We start from the raw sequence: 26,867 nt of genomic DNA, 5'->3' as shown, positions 1-26,867 counted from the left end.
ACAAGGAGTACAAGTGTGTATGCATGTACGGGCAGAGTGTTTATAATTGTGTGCACAGGTGTGTATGTTTCTAGGAATTGGATGCAAGTTGAATGCAGGAGCAAGTGTGAAACATGCTTGAAGGGGAAATGTGGGGGCTGACAGGGTTGGGCTAATGCAATTGGCACAGCACCAACCTCCCCAACAGCCACCCAACCACGTCCCCAGTCGCTGGGAGGAGAGTCAGTGAAGACACACATTCCATACACATAGGATGCAGTCATTTACATCTCTCAAATCACCCCCTTCACCATCCCAAAGACCCCCCCGTCTCCAAATACGACCAGCGAGTGAGTGCCTGTTGTTAGATGAACGGGGTCATCTTAGATGGCTACAGCCTCAGTAGAATCAAGACACAAGCCACCGTGTTTCACAGCAAAACTTACAGTGCCTTTCCAGCATCCTTCTCATCGAACCCGAGGCAGCGAGGATATAAATACTCAGGCAGTGTCACACCCTGCACTCTGCCGCCTTACCGGGTGAGTGACAGCCCACGGTCCCCCGCACTCAGGCTCGCAGGAGTGCCGCAATAATATGCATAACAGAGGCGAAACATGCGACACGCGTGACAGACCCAGGATTGCATCACCCACAGCACATTCTCCACAAGATATTTAAATAAACAACCATGTTCCTCCTCTGCATCTTCCACAAAGGTTCCGATGACAACATTAGTGCTGGAAGTTAAATTAGGCAGCCGAATACACCTCTGCAAGTCTGGCTCCACCACCAAACCGCCAGAGGAGGAATTCCACGGCACCCTGTGTTTGTTTTGTTTCCCTGCCTAAACTTTTTCGTAGGGGGTGAAGCACAGAGTGCTCCTTCGTGCAGCGTGACGATGGTAATCCACCGGTCCTCCAGCAGCATCTGTCACCTGGCACTCAGCTACCAGCAGAACATAAATTCATCTCCCTCCTAGTGACAGGTGCATGATGGAAAAGCATGACTATACTTCTAAAGCTGAAATTCAGATTAATACACAAGGCATCACATTTATATAAGCAGGTGTATACAGCTACTGATATCATTCCAGTGTGTCAACACTGATTTTCCGCCCTCCGCGCAGTGCCATACTGCAACATCCAGTGTCTAGTTTCAATAACTGATGTAACAGTTACAGATCATGATATAACACAGAGACTTTCATCCAGATCAGTGACATCCAACAGCACTAATGTCTCTCCTGTCGAGCTGTTTTGCCGGATGGTCGGGCAACCGTAGCAGGGGGAAACGGCCAACAAAGTGAAGTCCTCTTAGCTAGAGGGTTACATTTGACATCCATCTTTCTGTGACGGATGAAGACCAGGCCAAAAATGGAGGTCCTGTTGATCTGAATGGAACCATCAGTCCCCTGGGGATGGTCTGGAGTGTTAAAGCAGGTCAAGATTGAGTACCTAAGTGGACTGAACTCCAAATACCTTTAGGTATTATTATTATTATTATTATTATTATTATTATTATTTCAAACTGACCTCCGGTGTCCACCTAAAATAACACTCCTTGCCTAGCCAGACAGATATACATGAAAGCTGACAGCTCACATTGGAAAGCAGACAAACTTGACTGTCTTCTACATGACCCTGGGGTGTGTCAGACTCGACAGAATGGAGGCGACAAGTCACCACCCCAACCCCCACCCCCCCCCCCCCCCCCCACCCCCGTTAGTGAAGCATAGTTCTCGAAACTTGCAAACTACCAGAACGCCTGGAAGTATCTCCCTGACTTTCATTGCTCATACAGCCAGATAGATAGAGAGGCAGATAGCCAGATAGATAGACAGACATACAGATAAATCCTCGGTGACAGCAGCACAACACACATATTTACACTAATAAACAGTAACAATTAACAGTAAATTATGAATGACAATAAACAGTGAAGAATGTCAAGGGAGGTAGCTTTTTTTTGACGCTTTGGAGGCGGGAACAGTGGCTAATATCGCCCCTCCTTTGATTGGTTTTTTAAAATTTTGACTACGATTGGCAATTTGCTTTGGTAGAAGATGAAATAACTTGTCACTGACCGCGGTTAAGTTAGCCTCGTATTCGATATTCAGTTTTATGGCTTTAATAACTTTTAACAGAAGGTTGGGCGTTTTTAATGACAGAATCGTGATGTCCAGTACACCGATTTTTGCGCTTCAAACCATTTCGTGATTTGTGCAAAATCGTGTTAATACCTAATATTATATGTTCTTTCAGATGTAATTACATGGTGGTTTAGCATTTTGGGCTCATGGCAACTGTTGCACACCCCTTTGTTTCCCATATTACTTTACGTACGAATTTTAATTAATTTCTTAATGTTCGAATGTATCCGTATAATGTGCAATGGGACAATAGATGAATGGGTTAGTAACCTTAAAACTAGCCAAGACAGGCACATCTAGTGGAGTGTGCTTTGATCAGTGGACTACAGGGAACAATGCACACCCCTTGGATTTTCAGAATACCTTTCTCTCTAACAGTTATTAACACATTGTATGCATATTACATGCCATTGCTCCATTTCATCCATATTGACAGTTAATTGATAAATAAGTTGATTGACAAATGAATCCATAAATAAGTTGTAAAGTGTGATTTAGGCTGTGCACCGTGGGACAAAGCAAATGTACCGCAGTTGAATTGTTTGATTACGTGTTTCGTCACATTTAAAGTGATCTTGAAAATCCAAGGGGTCACTCAGAGTCCACTGATGAAAGCATACTCCATATGACATGGCTGTCCCATTTTGTTTTAGAACTATTAACCCCTTAGTTGTTGTTCCATTGCACTTTAAGTGGATGCAATATAATAATTAGTAACTATTACAGACAAAAATAATCGGTCAGTGACAAGTTATCTTCATCTTCTACCAAAGCAAATTGCCAATCGTAGTCAACATTTTAAAAAACCAATCAAAGGTCAAAATTCATCCTGTCGAGCGAGCGAGTGCTGCGCAGACGCCAGCGCGTAGATAGGGTCCAGCGAACGCGAGCGCATAGAGAGGATGGGTTTTCAGCTCGCGAGCGCACACGCGCGCCTGGTTTGACTTTTGGCACTAATTTAACGCCGAGCGAGCGAGTGCTGTGCAAACGCGAGCGCGTAGAGAGCATGGGTTTTCTGCTCGCGAGCGCATATGTGCGCGTGGTTTTTATGCGCGCGAGTTTTGGCACTAATTTAACGCCATACTACTGTTACTTACATATTGCGAGTAAGGTGTTTAATGGAGTGTGAGCGTCAAAGAGTTGTTAAGATGTGGGACTATTTGTACCTAGACATTTCGGTGTGGAAAAATAACCACAGCAATTACGAGGAGAACGGTGTGTGCCGGGGAGGCACAGGAATGAGAGTCTGATCAAAGACCATGTGATGTGGAGGGAAAGATGGTGACGAGAAGGCAGTCGGTGAGCCACGGGTGGGGGAGGGGGGCAAAACACGACTGAGGCGTCAAGTAGGTCAGAGAGTTAAAAGGCCCCCTGGAGTAGAGGCTGGGGACAGGCCACGCATGCTTTGATGAGGCAGTCTACACACACACACACACATACATTTTAAGAATCCATAGGTGCCTCCCCTCCCAGCTAACTTGGAATGTCCTGTCACCACAGCAACCAGTTTCCATAAAGCAACCTACACCGCACACGGACCTCACTGCCCAGTTCACTCCTAACCCTGACAGGAAGTCATAAGCTCAGGGAGGTTCACTGAGGCATCATGGGCCGGAGGCATTTCCCCACAGTGCCGCACTCCAGAAGAAATTCTGCCGCCTAATAAACAGGAACAAAGGAAGGGGTGGAACAGAAGAAGAGTGACAGCTTTTTTTTCTTTGTTTTTCACCAGAGCTCCTGACAGGCCTGACAACAAACGTTCATTGGCATTTGAAAGACTGTCTTTACAGGAAACGGAAAAGTGTTCATTGGCATTTGAAAGACTGTCTTGAAAGGACTCAAACAGACACTTCTGTTAGAAGTCAACAAGCGACAACCTGCACCCCCCACCCAGTTTTTCATTTGCCGAAATATTTTGATATGTCCTTCCGTGCGAGCTTTCAGAGTGCAGCCTCTTTAAAACTGAACATCCTTCCATTCTTTTGAGATGCACAGAAACATGGTAAAAACTGAGTGAAAGCATGGTGAAATGACTTTGTCCAGCAAAGGGCCAGAAGACGAGGCTTGTCAGGGAGAGACTGAGCAGCAGGCAAGATCTTAAAAGGAAGGTGTGGCTGTTCTGCTCAGATTGACCAACAGTCGCAAATTCCCTTTAAATCCAGTCTGCTGGATGGCTCCTGACCTCACCGGTGATGAAGACGGGCACATTCCTTCTCTGCGGTTCTCCGTGGGCGAGGAACCTGAGGTTGTATGTGCAGAACCAACAACCCTCAGGCGTTTGTGGAAGCACTGCAGCTGGAGAGTTGGAGACTAACAATGTTTTGCTTAATACCTGTCATGATACTTCACATCACTGCTCAACAGTCTCAGACCACGGATATATAAACATACAGGTAGCAACCATCTGGATCTGTAAATTGAATCTGCAGCATGAAATTCGGTGATGTAAAAGAGCGAAGGGATGCTAGACCAAACTGCAGCAGTGAGAATTCTCTGCACCACCTGATACGAGAGGTGATGTTTCACCAGTGACTTACGTTGACGATGGCTTCCTTGGTCTGGGCCATGTCTGATATGACGCCATCTGTGATGATGAGGAGGACGAAGTACTGAGACCCGTCCTGCACAGCTGCTGCATACCTAACAGAGGAGAGGGGAACCTCCATTTACTTATCGACTGAGAGCCATGATCCCATACTGGAAATCATCCAATGAGTTTATCCCATGTAAAACCTGCACAGGGATGCCAGATCATCACAGGACACACAAAGGGATTATTTAGACAACCTAATCTGACACGTCTCTGGTTTGTAGGATACCAGGAGAACTTGCAAACACCATAGACATGCACAACTAGAACAGGCAGTGAATTCAAAGGCTTGCATGCATGAATAGGAGTCTATATATAGTTTATAGGCTACTATATTAGTATATTTATATTCAAAAATGTTTTAAACTGACATATTAACTGCCCAAACTCACTGTCCATTAGGTTCATACCATGGCATATTGCCAACAGTACTGAGCATTTTTTTTTTAAAAAACAAAACAATATTTTCATATCTTCAGCCAACAACTTTAATACCTTTCGAGCTAGATAAATAATCCCCTGGATTATTCTCTCATCTTTAAAACACTACTGTTGAGTTTGTGTGCCATTTCTATTTCAGTTCTGTGAACTGCATTAAAGCAGGAGTTTGGCAGGTTAGGAGCCCTGGGATGGACATCTTAATTAGAGAGGGGAATGGATTCATAATCTGACAGGGCACAATTTACTCTGGCAGGGGCAAGGGAGGGGGGCTTTTCATCCCTTGTCATCATACGAATTGATTGACCTTTTTCTACTTTTGGTCGTGTTTATCAAGCTCGTTCAAAGCCTTTTACCCACAAACACTATGTTTCAACGTGCAACCAGCAGTAGTGTTTAGCACCACTAAAAACTATGCATTTTTGGGGGGTCCCTATTGACCAAAGAGAGTCACTAAATTAAACGTTAAATAAACATGTTCCTTATTTAGGAGATTCTGAAGCAGCATGCTCTGCTAGTCAGCTAGTTAGCAACCATCTTCTGATTCTAGTCGCTTTTAGAGACATCTGCAACGTATTCTGGTCTTTTCCTGAACAAGTCAGTTCAAGTCACACCACTATAATACCCCCAGGTAAGGTTATAATGGGCCAAAAACATTCATTGCATCATGCTACTGGATTCCAGTGATGGTCGCTACATGGAGAGACTCACACCTGACTGGACTCACCTGGCCACATGATTAATAACTGGGGCAAAGTTGGTGGGTCCGTAGAGCTGCACTGTCTTCAGGCTTTGGTGGTAGGCTTCTAAAATCCCCTCTATGCCATTGCAGTATGGATTCTCTATATTGCCATTCTATTAAAGAAAAACCAGAGCAAGGATTTACTTAGTTATGGATTATATTCAGATATCCGTAAAAAATGCCATCACAGTGTAAGGAAGAATTACAAATCCAGCCAATCAGCCGAAATTGTTTAAACAGTTTTCTTGTATTCTGAACATCATAGCCTAAAAAAATGCAGTCGATACATAATTCATATTTTTTCAATTTTATTCATACCTATACATTATTAATAATATGCAGGTGAATTCCCTACTGTAGATAATGTGTAAAACTGGTAGCATAAGGTGCTGAAAAGACATTTTGACCATCAAAAGTGTCAAAAGGTTTTACTGCTAGAAATTGAGGGCAAGAGCAACTGACTGGGTGAGGCTCCATAACTCTATCTGAAGTGATTTTAAGGAGGTGAGACTGTCAATCAATGTGATAGCAGGAGATGTGTTTCATATTTCTGCAGCCAGGTGCCTATTAGTTCAGTGAGATGGGGTTGGGGGTATTTCAGGGCTGCCGAACAAGGCCTAAGTGAAAATCTTTAGTTAATGATACACCTCCGTGCCAGGTTCTGTGAACAAACGAGGACTGTCGCAACCTCACGGATCTCAATTTGCGTCTTGAAACTCATTTAATGTGGATTTATTTTCCTTTAACGTTTAAAGTGCATTTATCCTTAAAGGCTGCCTCACACAGACGGGAGAATCGGAAGTATTTGTCTGAAGGAGCAGCTCTCAGTTTTACCATCGATACCCGGAACTGAGTGAACTGGTTTGTGAATATGGGGGATGGGGTGTTCTATTGTCATCGATTTACTGGGAGAAGTGATCAGTGCACCAGGCTTTAATCACCAAGGGAAACTCGTGGGACACCCGTCCATCTGGGGGCAGCTTGGCACCAAAGCCCAGTGCCGGAAACATCTTGTCGCTGTCATAGTCCTGGATGATTTCACCCACGGCCTTGAGTGCCATGGCATAGGCGTTCATCTGGTAGGGGTTCATGTAGTGCAGTGAGGTGGACTGGGAGGGGTTACCTGTGGGTGGGGCAGGAGGGACAAAGGCTCACAATAAACACTGCAGCACAGGCAAAGCCAGGAGTTACCTTTAGATATTCACTGGCTGGTAGCCAAAAACCTGCTCTCTTTCTGCTGGGGTCTTGGCATAGCATGTCGGCCTTGAGTTTTAGCCTAAAGGTAACCAGTGATCATTTAAGGGAACTTCATCCACTTCGTAAGAGGTAAGAAAGAGGATGACACTAACAGAATGAGTTATGAACCCAACATAGCAGATATGACACATATATCAGCACTAATAATATGGAGAAGGAGCTTAAATCTTATCAGTGCATTGCTGGTGCATGTTAGCACACTTGAAATGAGAAAGGTCAACAGTTTCACATTATTACATTCTAGCTGGTCAGGAGGGTGTGAAGACAGGCTGCGAGTTCGCCGTGTTCGGCACAGAAATGACTCATCTGTTTGGCCTTTCGAACGGTGGCTCTTATGGTGTGCGGTAAACAAAGATGGCTGATTAAAGTGAGGGTTAAGTATCACACAGCGAAGCAGCCCCAGAAAACAATCATTCTATTTGGCCAAAGGTGAAGATTCCTGTGCACTCGCCCCCTAAGCCCCCAGTAGCTGCAACTCAAAAATCATACTTCGCCCCTGTTTCAATCACTGACCCTCCTTCAGGGCAGAGTAGCTTCTAAGCACAATTAAAAATAATTATGCCACTTAAAGTGATGTGAAGCTTTTCAAACAGTGTCTTCCAAAGAAGAACTGCTCCCAATCTCCAAGTGTGATTTCAAAATTGTATCAAGCTTACTGACACTCGATATACTATACTAAAATTAAACACAGACCAGAGCATATAATAAAATTCAAATACGAGGCATAGTATACTAGCATATACTAACATACAACAGGAAGAGCAGATGGTTCGCAGCTAAGGGCTGAGTTTTGGACCCACAGGAGAGTCACATACCGTTAGATGCAGTGAAGTCAATGGCTACAGTGAAATTGATCTGGGTCCTGAAAGGAGAAAACAAGCAAAGAGTGTGAGAATAAAGGAGTTCATCTGACACGGCGGGTCCCTGGTGGGGAGGAGTCAGCAGCAGGGCCTCCTCCAGTGGCTAATTGGGGTAAACAAGAAGAGTGATTAGACTGTGTTGACTTTGCTGAGCTGATGGAGCGGCACCCCGTGCTCACCCAGGGGCCCGAGCCGGGGTCACACTCGACTTGTCGCCGTTTCTCCAGACCCCAAATGCCTCAGACGAACTCACCTCCTCACCCATAATTAATTCGTACTGCCTGTGTGTTTACCACCACTCAAACCAAACATTTGCATACCCCCCCCCCCAACCCCACGGTTTGAGCCCCCTGTTGGCCACAAAGAGTCACTACACTAAACATTAAATAATCAAATTCCTTATTTAGGGGATACTGAAGCAGCATGTTCTGCTAACCAGCTAGCTAACTACCACCTTCTTATTTAGTTTTTGAAATATCTGGGGGGGGGGGGGGGGGGTTGACTTTTTTGAATGGGGCCCAAGATGCAACAAACGTGCCTCTGCTGCTCATATTCAAAATCATTATCTCTCTCTTCACTATCGTCTATCTTCTCAAGACTGTACTTGCTAGCTGTTTATTTCATTTCTTAATTCTTTTCATTAACATCTGAGTGGGAGTGGGGGGGGGGGGCTAATGTGTCTTTTTGAGTGCAGCCCCAGAAACAGCAACCCCACCCTGCTGCTGCCGTGGAAGGGGCCGGGGTGAATAGGTGGTGTTTTTGGGACATGGTAAAATCACAGGGGAAAATGTGCTAATTTTGACCTGATTCACCAATGTGTGAACACAAGAGGAGAAGGGTCCCTGGAGGAGAGAGAAACACAGCTCCACCTCACAGGAAGGGGGGGGTCACTCCCTAAGTTTAGCATAGCTACACTTTAGCACAGCTAATACTCATTTATTATATATTACACTTCCTACATTTTTCACTGAGAGGCACAAGCAGACAGATGTCCATCTGTCATACTTGTACTGAACTCGATTATCCGTATTATGGATACACACATCTACACACACACACACACACACAGTTATCTTCAATTTACATCCGGGTTTCTTTAATCTGGATGTATCTCAGTCATTATAGGGCAGCAGTCAAATACACTCTATTATATAAGACATACTATTGCACACATTTACACCTTCATAGTGACAGTGCAATTGGTTTGTTATGGTTCTTGCCACGTGCCGCATAATGTACAGCCGGTACGGTCATAAAAGCAAAAGTAAAATTTCAACCGTTAATTAACAAACAAAAAACATGTCGAAATTCTTAGCTGGCATCAGTCAGAAAATGTACTTGGAAAAACCTTCATTAAAAGGTGACATATTTTACATTAACCATCACAGCTATGTGCAAATGACACATTCTGACCTGTAATATTTTAATCAAATATTCCTGAAAGTCAATTTCCCTCAAAATCCATTACGTCTGGGTCTTAAACACTGTTGCAGTTATAACAAAATGAATCAATTTGAGTAAATTCAATGAAAATAACAGAATAAAATAACCACAGCCGAAAAATTAACCCATCGCATATCTTAAGCATCCACCCCCCTCAGAGGAGAAAGAGAGGTGCTCGCCGACAATCCACAAACACAGTTTTGGAGGGATGTGGGGAAGCACACCCCCCACCCCCCCACCCTCCATTTATGCCGCATGAGCCAAATGTTGCGTTTGGAAGTTTAACTTGCTTTGCTTTGCTGTTTCACGAAGTACTCATTAAGTGGCAAATAGGCACTTCGCTGCAGATTAAATATTAACCAGGTTCTAACAAAAAATCAGGTCAGAAAGCTGCCTGGTTTTTGCGATCGTTCATGAAGGTGCCATTTGCTTCTCGTAATATCTAATAAGTAATAAAATAAATACCCTAACCCCGATTATGTGTGTCTCTTAAGTCCAGCCTCCATGTTTCACCATTTCCTGCGTTTTGCTGTTTTTAAACCGTTAGAAATCCCCTGTCACTCTCTGCCTGTATGTTGCACTGTGGTCCAGGTCCAGCCCTATTCTATGTCCATGCCAATGTTTACCTCTGTATGGACAATGTGGTATGAACACACAAGCATGCTGTACACACATACATGCTGCACCCCAACGCCAACAGCGCCGACTGGAGTGTAAAAGCACAGCACTGTATGTCTGTACCCAGCCTATCCCTGCTCCTCTGCTGCCGCCCCCTCCAATCAAACGAGACCGCAGTTGGCAGGACTGCCTTTCCATCTCTGCTATAATAGAAATGATTGCCTTGTGCCCTAATCATCTTTTCATATGCTAACTGACATGCTAACCTGTGTTACAATCAGACGACAGTTTCCTCCTGCTCTGCACGCCCGTCGCAGAAGGTCTCGGCGACTTCCCTCCCTCCCACGTTCACGGCGCCCCCTGTTCCTGCTCACTCGCCCCCAGACAAACAACCCTGGCGCATCTCTCCTGCCTGGAACTCTCCTTCCGACGTCCCACCCAAAGAGCCGCTAATGACCCAGGGGCCACACGCGGTGTTCAGGGCTGGATGGACTCATCTGCTCTTTGGACACATTCACTGAAAGAGCCAAATTCACCAAAAGGTCGCTACACTTGTATATTTTAAAGGAATTAGGTGGATTCTTAGCCCTATAAAGGCCACGGCTGTTAGATTCTATTTAAAACAGTTTTAATTAACCATCTGCTGTTTTTCAAGAACAAGCCTTCGTTCTTCTAGCTGAATGACTTGTTTTGGTTATGCCCCTTCTTGTCACACATTCGCATCTCTCTCTGAAGGAAGCAGGCGAACACGGTCCACTCCATGAATCTGCTTTGCATGCAGGAAGACAGCCATCGCCGTTTTTTTTTTTTTTTACAAGCTCACGCCTGAATCTGCACTTTAAAGGGAATGGAAAGGAAAGTCTGAATTGAAATTAGCCACTGGCATGCTGTCGTAAACGCACAGACGCATTTTGCTAGACAGCGAAACCCGGCCGAACATATCTCGAAGAGGCAGGACATAATATAGCTTCCTGCTGAAAATTACTTTAAAAAAATGGGATAAACTTCCCGTGCTGCGCTTCAGAACGCCAGCTGTCGTCTGACTGATACCAGCTCAGAAAGAGAGACCTTGTTCTGCTAAACTCTGTCCTCAGCAAGGGACTGTAAGAGTGACAGCTAAGCTGGCATTTCAAGTTGAAATCTTTACAAATGCCCCGAAAACGTCCCAGAAAACCCCACAGGTGCCTTTAGCATGCTGGCTAAATGTATTTGTCAGAAGCTGCTAGCTTTATTTATGCCATTCTCTTGATGTGCAACCTTTGTGCCACCCCGGCATTATTAAATAGCCATTATTATCACAATTGCCATATTTTTCCCCCTTAATTCCCTTCCATTAAATTACTGTCGTGCTTATTATTATAAGTTCACAAAATTAATGGGAAGGCAGCTCCTCTACTATCATGAAGCAGAGAGACAGCTAAGGCTTGCTGGCTGGGAGAAATGTTACATGATTATTAAAGGGCACCTTTGTTGTAGGAAGAATTTTCTCAGAAGATGGAGATGTCTGTATTTCATAAAAAGATGTAAATCAAGATGCACCTTCGCCTACTAGTAGATGCGGTTAGTTTGCATGTTAGTGTCCTGTACAAGCGTTTTTCCATGCACATGTCCATGCACTCCTGTCGGTGTGTTTTTCCACATGTGTGTCCGTGCACTTCTGTATATATGTATTTCCACACGTGTGTCCGTGCACTCCGGTGTGCGCGTGCAATTCTGCATGCATCATATACCAAAAGTCCCCAAAATGTGATGAAAACCTTATCTTATCTTATCTTATCTTATCTTATCTTATCTATATCTTATCTATATCTTATCTTATCTTTATCTTATCTTATCTTATCTTAGCTTATCTTATCTATATCTTATCTTATCTTATCTATATCTTATCTTATCTTATCTATATCTTATCTTATCTTATCTTATCTTATCTATATCTTATCTTATCTTATCTATATCTTATCTTATCTATATCTATATCTTATTTTGATGTTGTGGGGACCATTTTTTTTGGACTCTACAAAAGGAAATTCAATTTTATTAAAATGTGTGAATGCAATCAAAAAACTAAAAATGCCAAAACACCGGTATTTTGTTTGATTTCTTATGCTTAAGATTAGGGCTGGGTAGGGGTTAAGGTTATCATTGTTGGTATTGCTGATAGATATGAATGGACAGTCCCCACAAAAATATGAGTACAGGTCTGTCTGTGTGTGTGTGTGTGTGTGTGTGTGTGTGTGTGTGTGCGTGTGTCCCCATAACGTGATAAATATCCATTTTTTTTCCCTTATGGGGACCGGTTTCCTGGTCCCCATAAGGGAAAACTCTATTTTATAAAAATCGGTGACTGCTATGAAAAAACTAAAAATGCAAAAACTGTTGTATTTTGTTTGGTTACTTATGGTTATGGTTAGGGCAGGGTGGGGGTTAAGGTTGTCATAGTTAGCGTTAGCATTTTTCCCATTGAAATGAATGAGCAGTCCCCATAAGGATACTGTATGTTTACCCTACATGTGCGTGTGTGTGTGTGTGTGTGTGTGTGTGTGTGTGTGTGTGTGCGCGCACGCCCTGTCCTGCATACTCACCCTCCTTTGATGTAGTCCAGGAAGGTGCACTCCGACTCCACGGAGAAGGACAGCAGCGTCACCTTGGGGTCAGAGAGAGAGGCGGCGCTCAGTGCTCTGTACACGTCGGAGCCATCAAAGCCGCAGAGAACTGCCGGTGGACGCGTCCTCGCACGCGTAATGGGGCCTCTTGGCAGATTGATGGCAAGACAAGATTAATAACTCCGCTAATTGAGCTGTAAAGCCATAAAAAGAACGTGACTTGGTTGCGTGGGCAGGATGATTCCAGAACAATCTAATTGCTTCGCCATGAGTATCAGTCCTCGCAAACCACGGACACTCCTTGCTACCGCCTACGCTGATGATGGCTGATGATATTTGCTGGGGACTAAGAGGAATACCTCTATTATCAGCCAATAAAGGCGCTTTTTTAATGACAGATTTTATTTTTGAAATCCCCTCATAGTGTTATTTTTTACTCATCTCACTTCGCTTCTAGTCAAAGTGAGACAAGTGTCATGTTCCTTAATGATTGGTGTGAAAACAGGAGCCAATTCGATCTCAAGCATCACATATAACTCAAATAGGAAATGCAGACCTTACACGTATTAACATGCTGCTAATTGTATTGGGAAGGGCAGGATATCCAAATTGTTTAATTTAGCAGACAATTTTGTCCAAAGCAACAAACAAGTGAGGGTCAGAAAGCAAGATGAGACAGTGTAACAAATCTGCTGGCCCTGGGATTCGAACCAGCAACCTTCATAGGGGCTGCAGATGTGCATTCACATAGGCTGATCTGTTCTCAGGCTTTCTTCAGCACTGGCTTGTCTTTGTTGAAAATGACATTTCTGACAAATCCAGCAAACCTATAATATGTTCCATCTTGGCAGTTCAGTGAGGCCAAGGATTAGTTGGCTGGTTTAAGTCACAGCATCTTGGGTGACCAATACAGCAGCAGCCGAGAGAGATTTCAGACCCAACCAATCGATAGCGGTTACCGTTCTGCCACACTCTAAATGTGGACTGGCAGTTGGCTGCTGGCCATGGCTACCTCACCATCTGCCGACCGTAGTGACGGATGGCCGCTGGATCGCCTCGGCAACTCAGTTGCCAAGCACTGCTATTTTGAGACGCCGTCACGGGGACGACCGACAAACACCTCAAGACAACAACACCGATCTCTTCCTTTTGAAATCTATGTAAATTAGCCTGAAGTGTGAAAAGGGATAACGACTAATCTGCCGATGACGCGCTCGTTCACAGAGGGGATGTCATTTTTCTGTACCGCTAAAACCTCTCAGGAGGTTCAGAATGGGTGGAGGGATGGTCGAGATTCGACGCGTGCACACTCACCGTTCCCGAATTCACATATTTCTTTTTCTTCATTTTCTTTTTCGGATTTACCACCTAGAAGCCAAACACACACAGTGGGTACATGACATAGTGCCACCAAAGCCCAGCCCATGATGCAAAGGCAGGGAGCCTCCACTTAGCACCAAGCCACCCTCCATTTGCAGAGGAGCAGAGCGAATGGGGGGCAGCGGCCCTGTAGGAACCTCGATGGCTTTTTAAATAACAGGCATAACAGACCATGCAGCCATGTGAAGCGGCAGGTCAATCTCCAGCTGTCTGCAGAACAACGCTGACCACATTCTTCTGTCAGAACTTTTCTCCTTCATTGTCAGTTTCTCTCTCTCTCTTTCTCTCTCTCTCTCTCTCTCTACATTAAAAAAAGAACTAAAAATACAGAGGCTGTGGAGAGGGAGATTATCAGAACAGTGGAAAGACACGCCCACACCTGTCTGATGGCAGAGGCAGAGATGGTGGTAGCGACGGTGATGCCCGCGTGACAGAGGGCGATTCTCCTGGAGAGCAGGAAAGCGGCAGCCTGACTGCACCCAGTAAACCTGCACCGCTGCAGCGCATCTGCGCCCAGTGGGGCAGAAGAGCGAAGTCGACCTCCCCACTGCGCATCCGCACCTGCATCTCCACCATGAAAGATGCACCGCATGGGAAGCGGGACGCCGACCCTTCATTGAAGTTTGCAATTGTCTCAATCAACCCCCACCTGCAGATGGTGCTCTCTGTGTGGCAATTAACGTGAGAAAGCCAGGCTTGGGATGGAGATGAGGCGGTTCATCCTGAAATACGCTGCACTACCACCAGCACCGTTCTCAGGGGAAGGGAGGAGCTGTTTATATCTGGCACGCCCTCCACACCAACACCCTGCGAGTTTTCACCGGCACGAGGAGAAGATGCCGCACACGGCAGGGCACCTAGGAAGGGAGGCGCCATGTTCGGGGCAGAGCTGGCATCCGAGGATGCGACGGGTGGCTCGTTTCCGCGGAAACCAATTACTAGGTGTCAGATGGAGGGGTTGTCAGGGGATACGTCTATAGTTACCAGCTGCCATTGTTCCCGTGACATGGATACGGAATTTCATACTGACTGCCAGTCAAATCTGACATTCATGTCACACCTCCATGTTTCTCCAACCTAGCGGGTGACACCAAGGTCCCCAGACCAGTCCCAGGCCTCCTGTCTGCGTCAAAACACACACAGGATCCCTCTTTCTCACGATCGTTACGAACTGCAGGCCTAAGCTTTGTGACAATAACAGGTTCTTCTCACCATAATTAATCAGACAGCATCTAAAGGTATTAAAATTATCTAAGAATTAAGAAATGGACATTACACAGAAAAGCATATGGAGGCAACATGATTTCTAACCTGGCCTTCGCGAAGACACGGGACCGGGGAATCTTAATGAGAGCCACATCGTGAAACAGCAGCAGCTGGCAGAAACTTCGGGGACCCTCCCCTCCTCACACCCCATGAGAGATGCACTCCATCCACCCCATCTCCTGTCACGCTCCAGTGCGTTTAATCTGCTCCAGAACCCGGCCGTGGAGGGAAAAACTTTTTTCAGATCATTCCCGATTAAATCCACTTGAGGATTCCATCAGACACGGAAGCTCTCGTCTCCTTTATTGTAGCCGGCCCCCGTGGCTCCTTGCACTACGCATAGTGAGATACAGTAATTGAATCACTATGCTCGGATGATTATGCGAACGTCTCGTCAGGTGAAAATGGGCCGGGATTGTCATTGATAGCGCTTATGAAGCCCACTGCGGTAAATTGGGGCTCTATTTACCAAGCAGCGAGGTCCACTCATCAATACACAGGAGTGCCGTCTCATCGCGATGCCCCCAACGTCTACAAGAAGCATGAGGCTCATTCGCGAACATTTCCATGGTTTCACCATGTAATCTAACACAGCTCATATTCTCCTCAAGTGAATCAGTCCCAGGTATACTGAGAAGGACTACCGTTGGGAAATATATCTGATAACTCCTCCCTCCCTGGGTCTCCTGTTAATCTCTGATCACAAACTTTCCCACAGACAAACTTAATTTCGTTCTGCTGATCAGCATCTCAAAAGGACATGGGGAGAAGAGCAGGGGAGCAATAGAGAACACAAACAGCCTTTTGCTTATGCCGAGAAAACAAACACAATAGCACTTTTAAAACAATTCATTTGGTAATGCATGGAATAAATTGCCGTGCAGATCAGCGACAGGTCTAAATCCCAACGTGAAGAGGAATCTGGCATCAGATTCAATTCCGTGGCAATCAGCAACACCATTAGCTTGCGAGCTCAGGCTGCAGGAGTCGTGGGCAACAAACAGGCGAGCAAATCCAGAGCCAGCTGCATGCTGGGTAATCGGGCTGTTAAAGTGCACATCAGACTGGCATGGGCTCGCGTTTCACATCTGGAACAGCTGCTTTACTCCCAGATGGCCAGAATCTGATAAGCGGCGCGGCGCCACTCACCTCGTAGACGTTGAACTGGCTCTGGCCCCGTGCCAGCTCTCGGTAGCTCGTCGTGAATTCGCCAATGAAGTCATGGCTGCAGGCAGAGACAGACACACATCAGTGTCTCCCAGAGAAGAACATCTGGACATGCAGAGAAAGGCCACCATCGGTTATCAGTCTGTGGGAGAGCCGGCTCATGGAAACAATGTGCCTAATTACCCCTAATTACCCCGAGGGAGAACTTGGTATGGCTGCCACATAATCCAAGAGGGTAAAGTAATAGAAGGCCAGCTGAATGGTGGCACCACACTTAAAGCATGATCACTACAAGTAAACCTGTAGCGCAGGCATAAACCATCACAATACATGCTGAGGGAACATGCATAACAAAGAGAAGGACCTAGTTTTAACCAGATAAACCTCCAAGACACCTGTGTAAACAAGTCAGGTCCCAGGTTCCTAACCCACCAGGCTGAGATGTAACGGCTCTTTGGCCCCTGACTCACCTGCCATCCCGATCCCAGTCGTAAACCTCAACCTTGATCGTCCTGCAAGGCATCCAGAAGAGCATCAGCGTATCTGCTCATCGTGTGTCATATCAAACCACTCAGATCAGCCTGAATCCCTTCGGTAAAAGATCCGGCTGAATAGCTGTGTTACATGTACACTTGCAATCTATGTAGGTCACTTTGAAAGAGAGAGCTTACGGCTTATATATGATTTAAGTCTCTTGGGACAAGAGCATATATGAAGTGCGGGAATCAATATCATTCCTTTAAAAAAGGGAGATGGTGACATGTTCTTTCAGGGCATGATTCACCCGCCACCCCTGGGCAGGCACTCGCATAGGGTGGGGCCCGTGGGTATGGGGGGGGGGGGACCAGCAGGGGGTGCAGAAGAGACGACAGGAGACGAGATAGCTGCAGGCTTCTTGTCACTCATCTCTCCCAACTGCAGAGCAAAAATAGATACGGCGCAGTATACAAGTCAGCAGCTAGGGGAGCCGCTCCTGGGAAGGAGCTCAGCTTCCTTAGCTGTGGAGCAACTAAACCGCCCAACATTTACAGGCAGTGCTTCTCGAATCAGTCCTCAGGGACCGCCAGACAGTTCACATTTTTACTCCCCACAGGCTCTCAGCCAACCAAGAATGGTGTGTTGGGAGCAAAAATGTGGACTGGGGGTCCCTGAGGACTGGGATGACAAACACTGGACTGAGACCAAGCAACCGCCAGACCTCTCCCACCGGGTCTCCCCGAAACCGCCGTCCTGGGGAACCCTCTGCTTGGAGCAGGAGGACAGGGATGTGCAAAGACAAGGCTGTCCTGGTCAGAATAACTGTGGCTTTCAAGTTCACTGATGCCACTGTAGAAGATAATTACTCTTCTGTGAACCAAGACCAGTTACAGACCTTACGCAGTGAGAAAGTCACATAGTGTTGCTTTGGAATCGGAAACACCTGGATTTACATTGGCCAATGGGCTTCACGACTTGACACTTGATCTCTTTTATGCTTTTAAAACACACTTTGCACTAACTTTCGTCCATCTATTCCAAGCTATCAGCTTCTCATATCTAATGCATTTGCAGAGTAGCCTTTCACTTTTATGGTAATTATGCTCAGTCTGTCCTGATTCACCCAGCTGAAAGAGAAGCATCAACCACTTCCAGGAATTCAAGGCTCAAGTGAGTTTTTGAAATGCCGTCACTTTAAGAGTTAGGGGACCAATCATTCAGGCTGGCCTCTCTGATGATGATGAGGCACTTAAGTCTAATGGTATCCTTACAAAGCAAAAGGTTTCCTCTGATACTTTAATCTTCACACAGAGGTTAAAAGCTTTCATGTCTTGGATCGTGGACTTAATACCGCCAACAAAACAAACACATTGGCATGTGACAGCCGTTGTTTTTGAGATATTTAATGTAATGGAATTTTTTTGTCAATTAAAAAAAATAGAGAACAATAGTTATACTTAAATCACTGAAATAAGAATCTTTCCAAAAATAAAAGGAAGAGATCAAAGGCATTTTCCATTAATCTGTCTGCAAATCTTTAACGTTTCTGAAGACACCAAGACATCTTCAGATTTTACATTATTTAAAAGGGTTTTTCACTCGATTATTGTTACTTTGATGGTACTGTAGAAGCATAAGTTCTACAGCCATAGGTCTAGGATGGCTGTTATTTAAGATTATCTTGTTCCAGAAAACATAAAGGTGGAATAATTATAATTCATTTTCTGCCACTTTCCTGGGACCAGCTTCCATTGGGACCAGAAACACAAAAGATGAGACGATTTGTCGGTCTGCCTGTAAAACAGCGGTCTAAGCACTAATTCCTTTTTCCCGGGAGAAAACCCAATAGGCCGTTCTGCCGACGTTTCGGAGACGTGCTGTCAGGAAAAGCAGCATTTAGCGAGTGCTATTTGTCCATCAGCTGAGGGACAGAACCACGGCACAGCTGGACCCCAGAAAGGCTTCTTTGGGTTTTCGGCACAATGTTTACTCTCAGCTGTACCCTAACAGCGCCACTAACCATCTGTGTCAGTGCAGTTTCACATTAGTCTCATCCTGACAAAGCTTTTGATGAGGAATATAAAGGGATCGATTCGTTTGAGCTAAAAGCACCAGATGGATCCATGCAGCTCGAATGGGACTCAGAGATGCTGCTTCGCTACTAAAGAGCGTCAAGTCAAATAAAGCAGGTCCAAATCTTTCACTCCTTATTAGTACTGATGGCTTTAATTTCTAAATAATACTTATGCTAGAGGTTTATCTGGATTTATTATAACACATTTCAGTCTTAAAGCCTTTTATTTATAGTCGCGCCTTTTATATGTAAACATGAAAATCCAGGCCTAATGAAAAATGTTGAGCCAAGTAAACATTTCCTTTAATCGTGCACGCCGGAGAAAAACATTTTCACTTTTTAATTGAGTATCCACTTGCTTTTGTAATCAGGATATCACTTTCGTTTAGTAAAGCAACACCAAGACCATGCCCCCCCTCCGCAGCTGAGGGAATCGCCCCCAGCCCCATGTCAGGCTTCTCCCGGGGGTGGTGGGGATTATGACATTCACATGGCTAGAGATCAGCGGCTCATCTCCGCCACAAATTCAATCCCCAGTCAGATCAGCGACGGGCCACACTGGAGATCAGCCTCATTCACACAATCTCTCGGGGTCCTCCTGCCCGCACAGGAAGGTAAATCACGCTGCCTGATTGAAGGCCAGCGTCTCCATTTCCTTAGTGACTCTGCTGCGTGCTGAAGATCCCTGGTAGGTGGACGGCAACTTCCATCTCAGAGTAACTCATACAGCAGATAGTTTTACTTTTTCCCCATTTATACAGCCACATATATTAATTGAACAGATTCAGGTTCGGCCTGTAACCATGAGTCACAGCAGGAGGGATCTTCTGGGAATTGGACACAGCAGCTATTTGAGTGCGACCCCTCGCTCGTCAGCGCAGGCTAGCTGCTACCTGGCTACAGCTTGCCGGACAGGGAAGGCCGGCCCTACCTGTCGTAGTCGCCATTGCAGAGCGCCCGCACCGGGATGGTGAAGGGCTGCCACACGGGGTTTAACGTGTTCTTCACCACCTCCGTCTTGTGGCAGATGGTGAACCTGAGCACGGGGGGGAGGGGAGATCACAATCAAGAGAGGCAAGTTTTTTCAGCTATGAGCGACAGAGCTCTTTGCCACCCGCCTCCCAGCTCAGAAAAACCACGCAGCAACGCGCTATTTTATAACCATCAGCAGAGACTTATTTTATGCTCCATAGTTGCCTATGGCAACTGATACTGTATAAATGATCACAGGCTGGACCCAAACTCCGTATTACCTTGCATTCTCACTCCCGCCCATAAGAGGTGATCGGTGCCTCTAAACAGTGACGAGTCCGGTTTTGTGCTTTTTTAGGATGACATTTTGCAGGCTGTCGCTCTGTTGGAGGCCTCGTTAGGGGGCAACATGAGACACATTTAAGGGGCGTTTCATCGGGACACCTTTGTCTTTAAACGTAAGAAAGGGATTTCCAACTGGGCGAGCACATGTACGCATCTTCGCAAGGAGCAGAGGACGAGTCCGCGTTTGACTAAGCAGACTCAACGGGAATCGTGGGTGTAAACCATGAGGGGGTGTGAACACTGTCACATTTTAATTTATCAAGACAGAATCTATAAGTAAAAAAAAAAAAACGGTATGTTAAGCAGATTTGAAAACGTAGCGTGTCGGATTAGTAACATGCGGGAAAACAGATGGCAACATCAGGTCGGATGCATTTCTGTCATTTCCAATGTTCCATGTAAGGAAAATATATCAGTCCCACAGTGGCACAGATGTTTTTCCCATGAGCTGTCTTCCGTGTCCTCTAAATCGTTATTGTGTATATACAGTAAAATTTACATTGTTCCCTAAAGTCTGACTGGAAAAAAAAATCCAAAATATCTGACCCTTAAAATATGACAATAACATGATTTAAACATGTTTTTTTTTTTATATGGCCTTGTGCATAGAAATTGCCTTCTGCATAGTTCCTACATCAATTAAGATACTTCTTTGTATATTCAGCGATGGATTCAGCTAAGCCTTTAAACTCTTAATAGCAACTGTTTAGCAAATCGATGTATTGCTCTAAACACTTTTATGAATGATGTGTTTAATCCATAAAAAGTTCCAATTTTGCCTTGTATATAACAAGCTATCATAAAAGGCGCTTTTAATAAATATACATGCACACACACACGCACACATACACTTATTATACTGCATTTATTGTCATCTTTCAGCACAAAAAAGACACTGATTACAAAAAGACATGGAATATTAAGTACGGCACCGCAAATGAGGTATGTGACGCTGAAGTGCCTCAGATACAGAGCGAGAGGCAGACGGTAGCTTGCGTTGTGCTTCTGTCTGTCAGCAGGATCTCTGCCCTTTATCCGCTTGTCTTACGAGGGCTGGAGCTCAGTCCCTGGACGCTGAGCAGGTAGACGCTGGGGATGGACGGCGTGTACCATCGCTGCCCTGTGCGCTTTGTCCCATTTTATACATGACACACTGTATATAGACAGTGCACACCTCTGCAAGGCCAAAATAAATATCTTTGCAAATGCATTATTTTGACCTTCAGGAGATCAAGGAGCTGACAGGCATTCAACAGCTCAGCTAATCACTAATGCGGCTTTTGAGCAATTTATTGTTCCCTCACTTAGTTCAGAGAGACATTATTCAATGGTGTACCATTAGACAAGCTTGATTAGCACCATTTAGTGTGTGTTTATGTCTGTTGCTGTTTACCACAGAAAGTTGACATAAGAGGTTACGGTTTTGTGCCCTATTAGCCTGATGGCTAAAATCACTCACGCTTCTGGTTTGCAGATCCAGAGTCACCCAGACAGACTTTAATCGCCAATGGGAACACAGTGTCTATTTTGGACAGCTCAGCTGTGCCTGCCTGGGGCGCAAATTTTCATTTGACAATAACATGGTGCCTTTGTGAGGCTGATTATTATTCAATGCTGAATAAACCGAAGACAAAAATAAACAAATGCTGCGGTTGTGGGTTTTCTGTGTTTCCCGGCCACTGGAAAGAGCGTCTGTCAAATGCTTGATTACTGTAACACGTGCGTTTTGTTTACGGTCGACCCAAAGCAAGAAAACCACACTCACGTTCCATCCTCGTTGCTCCTAAAGAACACCATGAAGGGGTCCGACTTGCCAAAAAAGTCCTTTTTGTCCAGCTTATTGGCACAGAATTGCATCGTGGCACTGTCCTGTAGGAGAGACAGGCAGAGTTATGAATCCTAAAGCCACTGCCTTCTGTGATGCAAAGATTACTGGGAAATATCTCCCCATGAACAATATGGGTTTGCTACAGCTGTGAGTCAGAAAACAAGAAAAAAAAATAAACGCCTATATTAAACATATAAAGCGAATGCCAACTGGAATATTACTGCGATAACAGCGCACCATGACTAACCTTTATGCTTAATATGCAAAACGAACCAAAAATATCCCGTAAACATTATGTACAACATGAACATGAACATAATTAAGTACCACATTTGCTGCAAAATAAACAGAAGAATACAGTTTAGTAAATTGGTAATAACAGAGACCTTATGTATCTGTACTTTTAAATAGAATGGAATGCCGCTACTGTCATTGTACATGTAGCAAGTATAATGAAATTCCATCTTTGCATATTTCATCTTGCCCTCCTATGAGACACACGCATTCGTAAACGTCTAAAGGCACAAAGATACACTTTTCTATGGAACAGCGAGTCGTCGGTGAGAGATTGACTTACTAAATGGAAATTGCGGGTGATGCCTGGGTAGAAACTCACTAATTAGCCCATTGCGTCTTACCATTGCTATCAGTGCGATGATTGCAAAGTGGCACTTTTGCTACCAAATGTCCCCATGCAATCAACACTTTGGTCAAAGTAATAAGCAATTAATATACAACGGGAGGTAAGTAGTGACTCGGGCGCATAGAAACGGAAACTCTGAAGCCCCTTTAGCGAGAGCGAGTCACCGGCGTGTATCGCACACGAAAGCCATCGCTGCGGCTTAAGTCTACCCTCTTCAGCGGAATAAACCAGGAGTGGAAGGAGCGTGTCACTGTCACCATGACTATGACACCCTTGACAGGGCGGGCCGAGGTCTGCAAGCTGAGGTTTAGAATTTCATTCAAGTGGGCAGGTTTGACGAGACAGCTGGGAGACGGAAACGCGGGTCAACAGGTTGGTCAAAGATGCATCCGTCAGCTAATCAGAGCCTTAACGACTCCAGAAGCATGAATTACGCTAATTAGAAGACTGGCGGCATTCAAACAGCACTTTATCACACTCGCCATAGAATACCAGAGGTTATAACCCCTGAAATTACATTCTTTTCCTATTAGCTACACCGAGCCTCCGGGAGGCACCTCAATAATTCTGGGTTGCTTTGGGTGTTTTTTTTCCTAACATTGTTCTGCTTATTCATCAGCCCGTGGCCACAGGTACCTCAATTACTGGAAGTGAGTTTTCCCCGATTGGACCAACTGAAGTGACATCGTTAAGTTTCTGATAGTGCTGGCCAGGCAGGCGCAGGAGGAGTCGCACTCTTAGGAATTTGTGTAGAAATTTTGTTTTTCGTTTTGTTGCCGTTGCCTGATGCGTGGTGTGTGACTCTGAGAGTTAAGATGCAGTGATCAGAAGGTCGCTGGTTCAAATCCTATGGCTGGCAGAGTGATTTCACAGTTGGGCCCCTGAGCCACGGAGCAGATAACTCAGACCAGCAGATAACCAGAGCTGCTCCAGGAACTGTCTCAGACTGCTTTCTTCGATGGCACTTTGGACAAAACTGCCTGCTAAACATATAAATGCAGTTAATTTCTGTACTGTCCCAGGAGACTTTCATTAAAGAAGCCTCACCCCAGAGCAATATGAATAACGCCCTTCATTTGATTAAAGGATGTCATCCGACATGGGTGGCAGAATGGCGTGGTGATTAGCACCATTGCCTCACACCGGTGGGACCAGGGTTCTCTGTGTGTTGAGTTTGCATGTTCTCCCCGTGTCATGGTGGGGTTTCCCCGGGGAAACCGGATTCCCCCCACGGTCTAAACCCCTATTATTCAAATCACGGTCCTCAAGGTCTGAGCACTGCTGGTTTTCCAGCCTTCCTTTAACCTATGAGCCAGGTGTGAAGCCTCTGACCAATCAGAATCAGTGATCATTATACTGACTACCTGGGAGATTGAGGTTAATTGGAGTTAGCAAGCTGCATGTGAGTGTGCCCTGCGATGGGTTGGCGCCCCATCCTGGGTTCTTCCCTGCCTTGTGCCCATAGGCTCCAGACCCTCTGCAACCCTGCTTAGGAAAAGTGGTTACAGAAGATGGGTGCTACCCAACACAGACGACCTTACACAACTTGGCGGTAGCTTCCACTGTATTCATATGCATATATTACTTTAGATGCAGTTTTTAATTTAAAGTTTATGAAATGCATCTCAGAGCTCTAAATAAATCATATCATAAGCTTTTGGCTTCCATTGTGCAGACTGAAAGTTAGTTAAGGACCCTGAGGAAGCTCACACAGCACTGGGAGGAGATGCAAACTCCACACACAGAGCAGGGATGGGATTCAAACCCCCAGCCCTGGAGGCAAGATGTAACAGGGCTACCCAGCAGGCCACCAATTCAATTAACAGTTATTACATTTTAAAATCCTATTGGAAAAAAATCTGATAAGGAGGACCGAACATGTTTTTCTGGATGGCTTTGATTGATGTCACATATCTCTAACCAAACATTGCTTTGAAGGCCTCTGAATGCTAAACGATCCATGAAACCCAGCAGGAGAACAATAATGACAGTGACGCATGAACAATCAGTAATAACCTTAAAGCCACTATTTCATAGCACATTTTCATTAATTGAAATCTATTTTATCAATAGCCATTCGATCTGGGCGGACGGCACTGATGTTTCTCAGTCAGTGTCTGACAAGTAGACAGATCTTCCAGGCAGTGTTTTGATTTATATAACCCAATATCACACCTCCGTTCCCATCAGGGACAAAGGAAACCATCTTTATTTTTACTCTGAAATGATATTACGAGTAAAATGTAAACTCTCCATAGATGCACAGAGCTACAGTCATCCGTTGCATTGCCTGAATGCCTGGAACATCTGAAGAAAGTGACAGAGTACTAATCCAGCACTAATCCTCTGCAGGGTTTAACGGCGGCTTTGTTCCCCGTAACCTTTATGTGTGCTGGGCACAGGATGGCACACTAAGACACAGCGGGCAGTACTGTTTAAATGCCACTCCAGCTCAGCATGTGGGGTTGGCACACGGGCATCCTCTGAGGACGGCACTCTCCCCCCGCTGTCTAAAGACGTGCTACCGGATGAATTGATGTCTCTAAATGGCCACATGTGTTTGTGTCTTTGTGTGTGGCTATATGCACATCTTGTGGATAGACTGGGTGTGGGTTATGCTTTGGGGAGGGGGGGGAAGGTGTGGCTCAGCAGGGTCTGTAATCAGAAGGTTACTGGTTCAATCACCCTAGGCTGATTGGGCCCCTGATCAGGGTCCCTCTTAAATCCTTCTTTCTTAAGAAATTATGTCACTTTGGATAAAAATGTCTGCTAAATATATTCATGTAAATACTTGGAGGACCCCAGTAACACCGCACTGGAAGAGCAGCTAAAAGATAAATGGGTGTCGCATGTACTGAGACCTTCAGGTATAAAGAGATTTTTGTCCATATAGAGTCTATGCACCCATTGAGAAGGACCATTTTTTCTGCCAGACAGCAATATACATCACAGGTCCTCCTCCTCAGATGGACTGCAATGTATATGCTTGAACATTCCAAGAATTAAAAAATGGAAAATCTTTTGGATAAGTGTACATGCTGCTTAATAGCAGAAATTAGCTTTTGTGCTAAAAATTGCCTCTGAAATTACCCAGCTAGCTAACTCTCTCCCAACCTGAGTTCAGAGATGCAGGTCAATATCAGCTGTTGTACATCCTCACTGTTGCAGAGTGAAGTAAATTTTGCATAATGAATGAACTACAGGGGGAGAAAAGATACTGTCGTGGAAAGGGACAGATGTGTGGATGGATTTCAGAAGCACAACGTATATTTTGGCATATTTGTCAATGACTGGTAACTGTGTGGGCAACAATACCCACGATTTCGGAAAGGAGAAAGAAGTGCAGGTATCCTCTCTCACTCGGAGGTTTGCAAAAGTTCACTGTGGAGATGCTGAAGCTGTGTAGATGCATTTTGAGGTCTGATAAATTCAGGATGGAACATTTCGGCCCGAATGCAGTATGCAGGTCGGAGAAGATCCGATAGCACACACCGCCAAAGCAGCCCGTCCTCAGCCAATAGCGAAGGGATGGTATCACTCTGCTCAGCGGGGAGCAGGGACCTTCTCAGGGCGGGGGGTGGAGGGAATCGGCAGCAGCGGAATACAGATATTCCTGACCAAGACCTGCTGATCTCAGCAAGAAAGCTTCAAGCGAGTAGCAAGTTAACTTTTCAACATGACAATAAGTCTGAACACAGAACACAAACCCACTGTCAAGTGGTTAAAAAATATAGAGGCCATCAAATATATGTAAATAACTAATCAAATCAAACTAAATGCATCCATCAAGACTCTGGTCCTACAAGTAATCCTAAGCAGTAAAATCTGATCTCAATAACTCCTGTCTGTCTGCCTGCCTGCCTGTCTGTCTGCTTATCTGTCTGCCGCTCTGTCTGCCTGCCTGTCTGTCTGCTTGCGTGTCTGCCTGCCTGTCTGTCTGCTTATCTGTCTGTCGCTCTGCCTGCTTGCCTATCTGCCTGCCTACCTGTCTGTCTGCTTATCTGCCTACCGGTCTGCCTGCCTGCCTGTCTGTAGA

At 45.2% G+C, this 26,867-nt stretch overlaps 1 protein-coding gene across 3 annotated transcripts in view; it reads right to left on the bottom strand.

Annotated features, from left to right (window-relative positions):
• Positions 1 to 26,867, bottom strand: part of LOC111856198 (copine-8) — a 93,165-nt gene that overhangs the window by 8,553 nt on the left and 57,745 nt on the right. For all 3 annotated transcript variants that reach the window (XM_023835951.2, XM_023835952.2, XM_072715627.1), the window contains 10 exons: positions 22,126 to 22,229; positions 19,975 to 20,079; positions 16,963 to 17,004; positions 16,475 to 16,550; positions 13,994 to 14,047; positions 12,659 to 12,720; positions 7,971 to 8,017; positions 6,840 to 7,021; positions 5,884 to 6,011; positions 4,666 to 4,768 (listed from right to left, as the gene is read on the bottom strand). In XM_023835951.2, coding sequence (XP_023691719.1) covers positions 4,666 to 4,768; positions 5,884 to 6,011; positions 6,840 to 7,021; positions 7,971 to 8,017; positions 12,659 to 12,720; positions 13,994 to 14,047; positions 16,475 to 16,550; positions 16,963 to 17,004; positions 19,975 to 20,079; positions 22,126 to 22,229 — 903 coding nt within the window. The remainder of the gene's footprint in view (positions 1 to 4,665; positions 4,769 to 5,883; positions 6,012 to 6,839; positions 7,022 to 7,970; positions 8,018 to 12,658; positions 12,721 to 13,993; positions 14,048 to 16,474; positions 16,551 to 16,962; positions 17,005 to 19,974; positions 20,080 to 22,125; positions 22,230 to 26,867) is intronic.

This window comes from Paramormyrops kingsleyae, chromosome 8, assembly GCF_048594095.1.
Source record: "Paramormyrops kingsleyae isolate MSU_618 chromosome 8, PKINGS_0.4, whole genome shotgun sequence".
NCBI lineage: Eukaryota > Metazoa > Chordata > Actinopteri > Osteoglossiformes > Mormyridae > Paramormyrops > Paramormyrops kingsleyae.
Note: the sequence above shows the minus strand (reverse complement) of the source record. Positions and strands in the feature narration are given on the sequence as shown.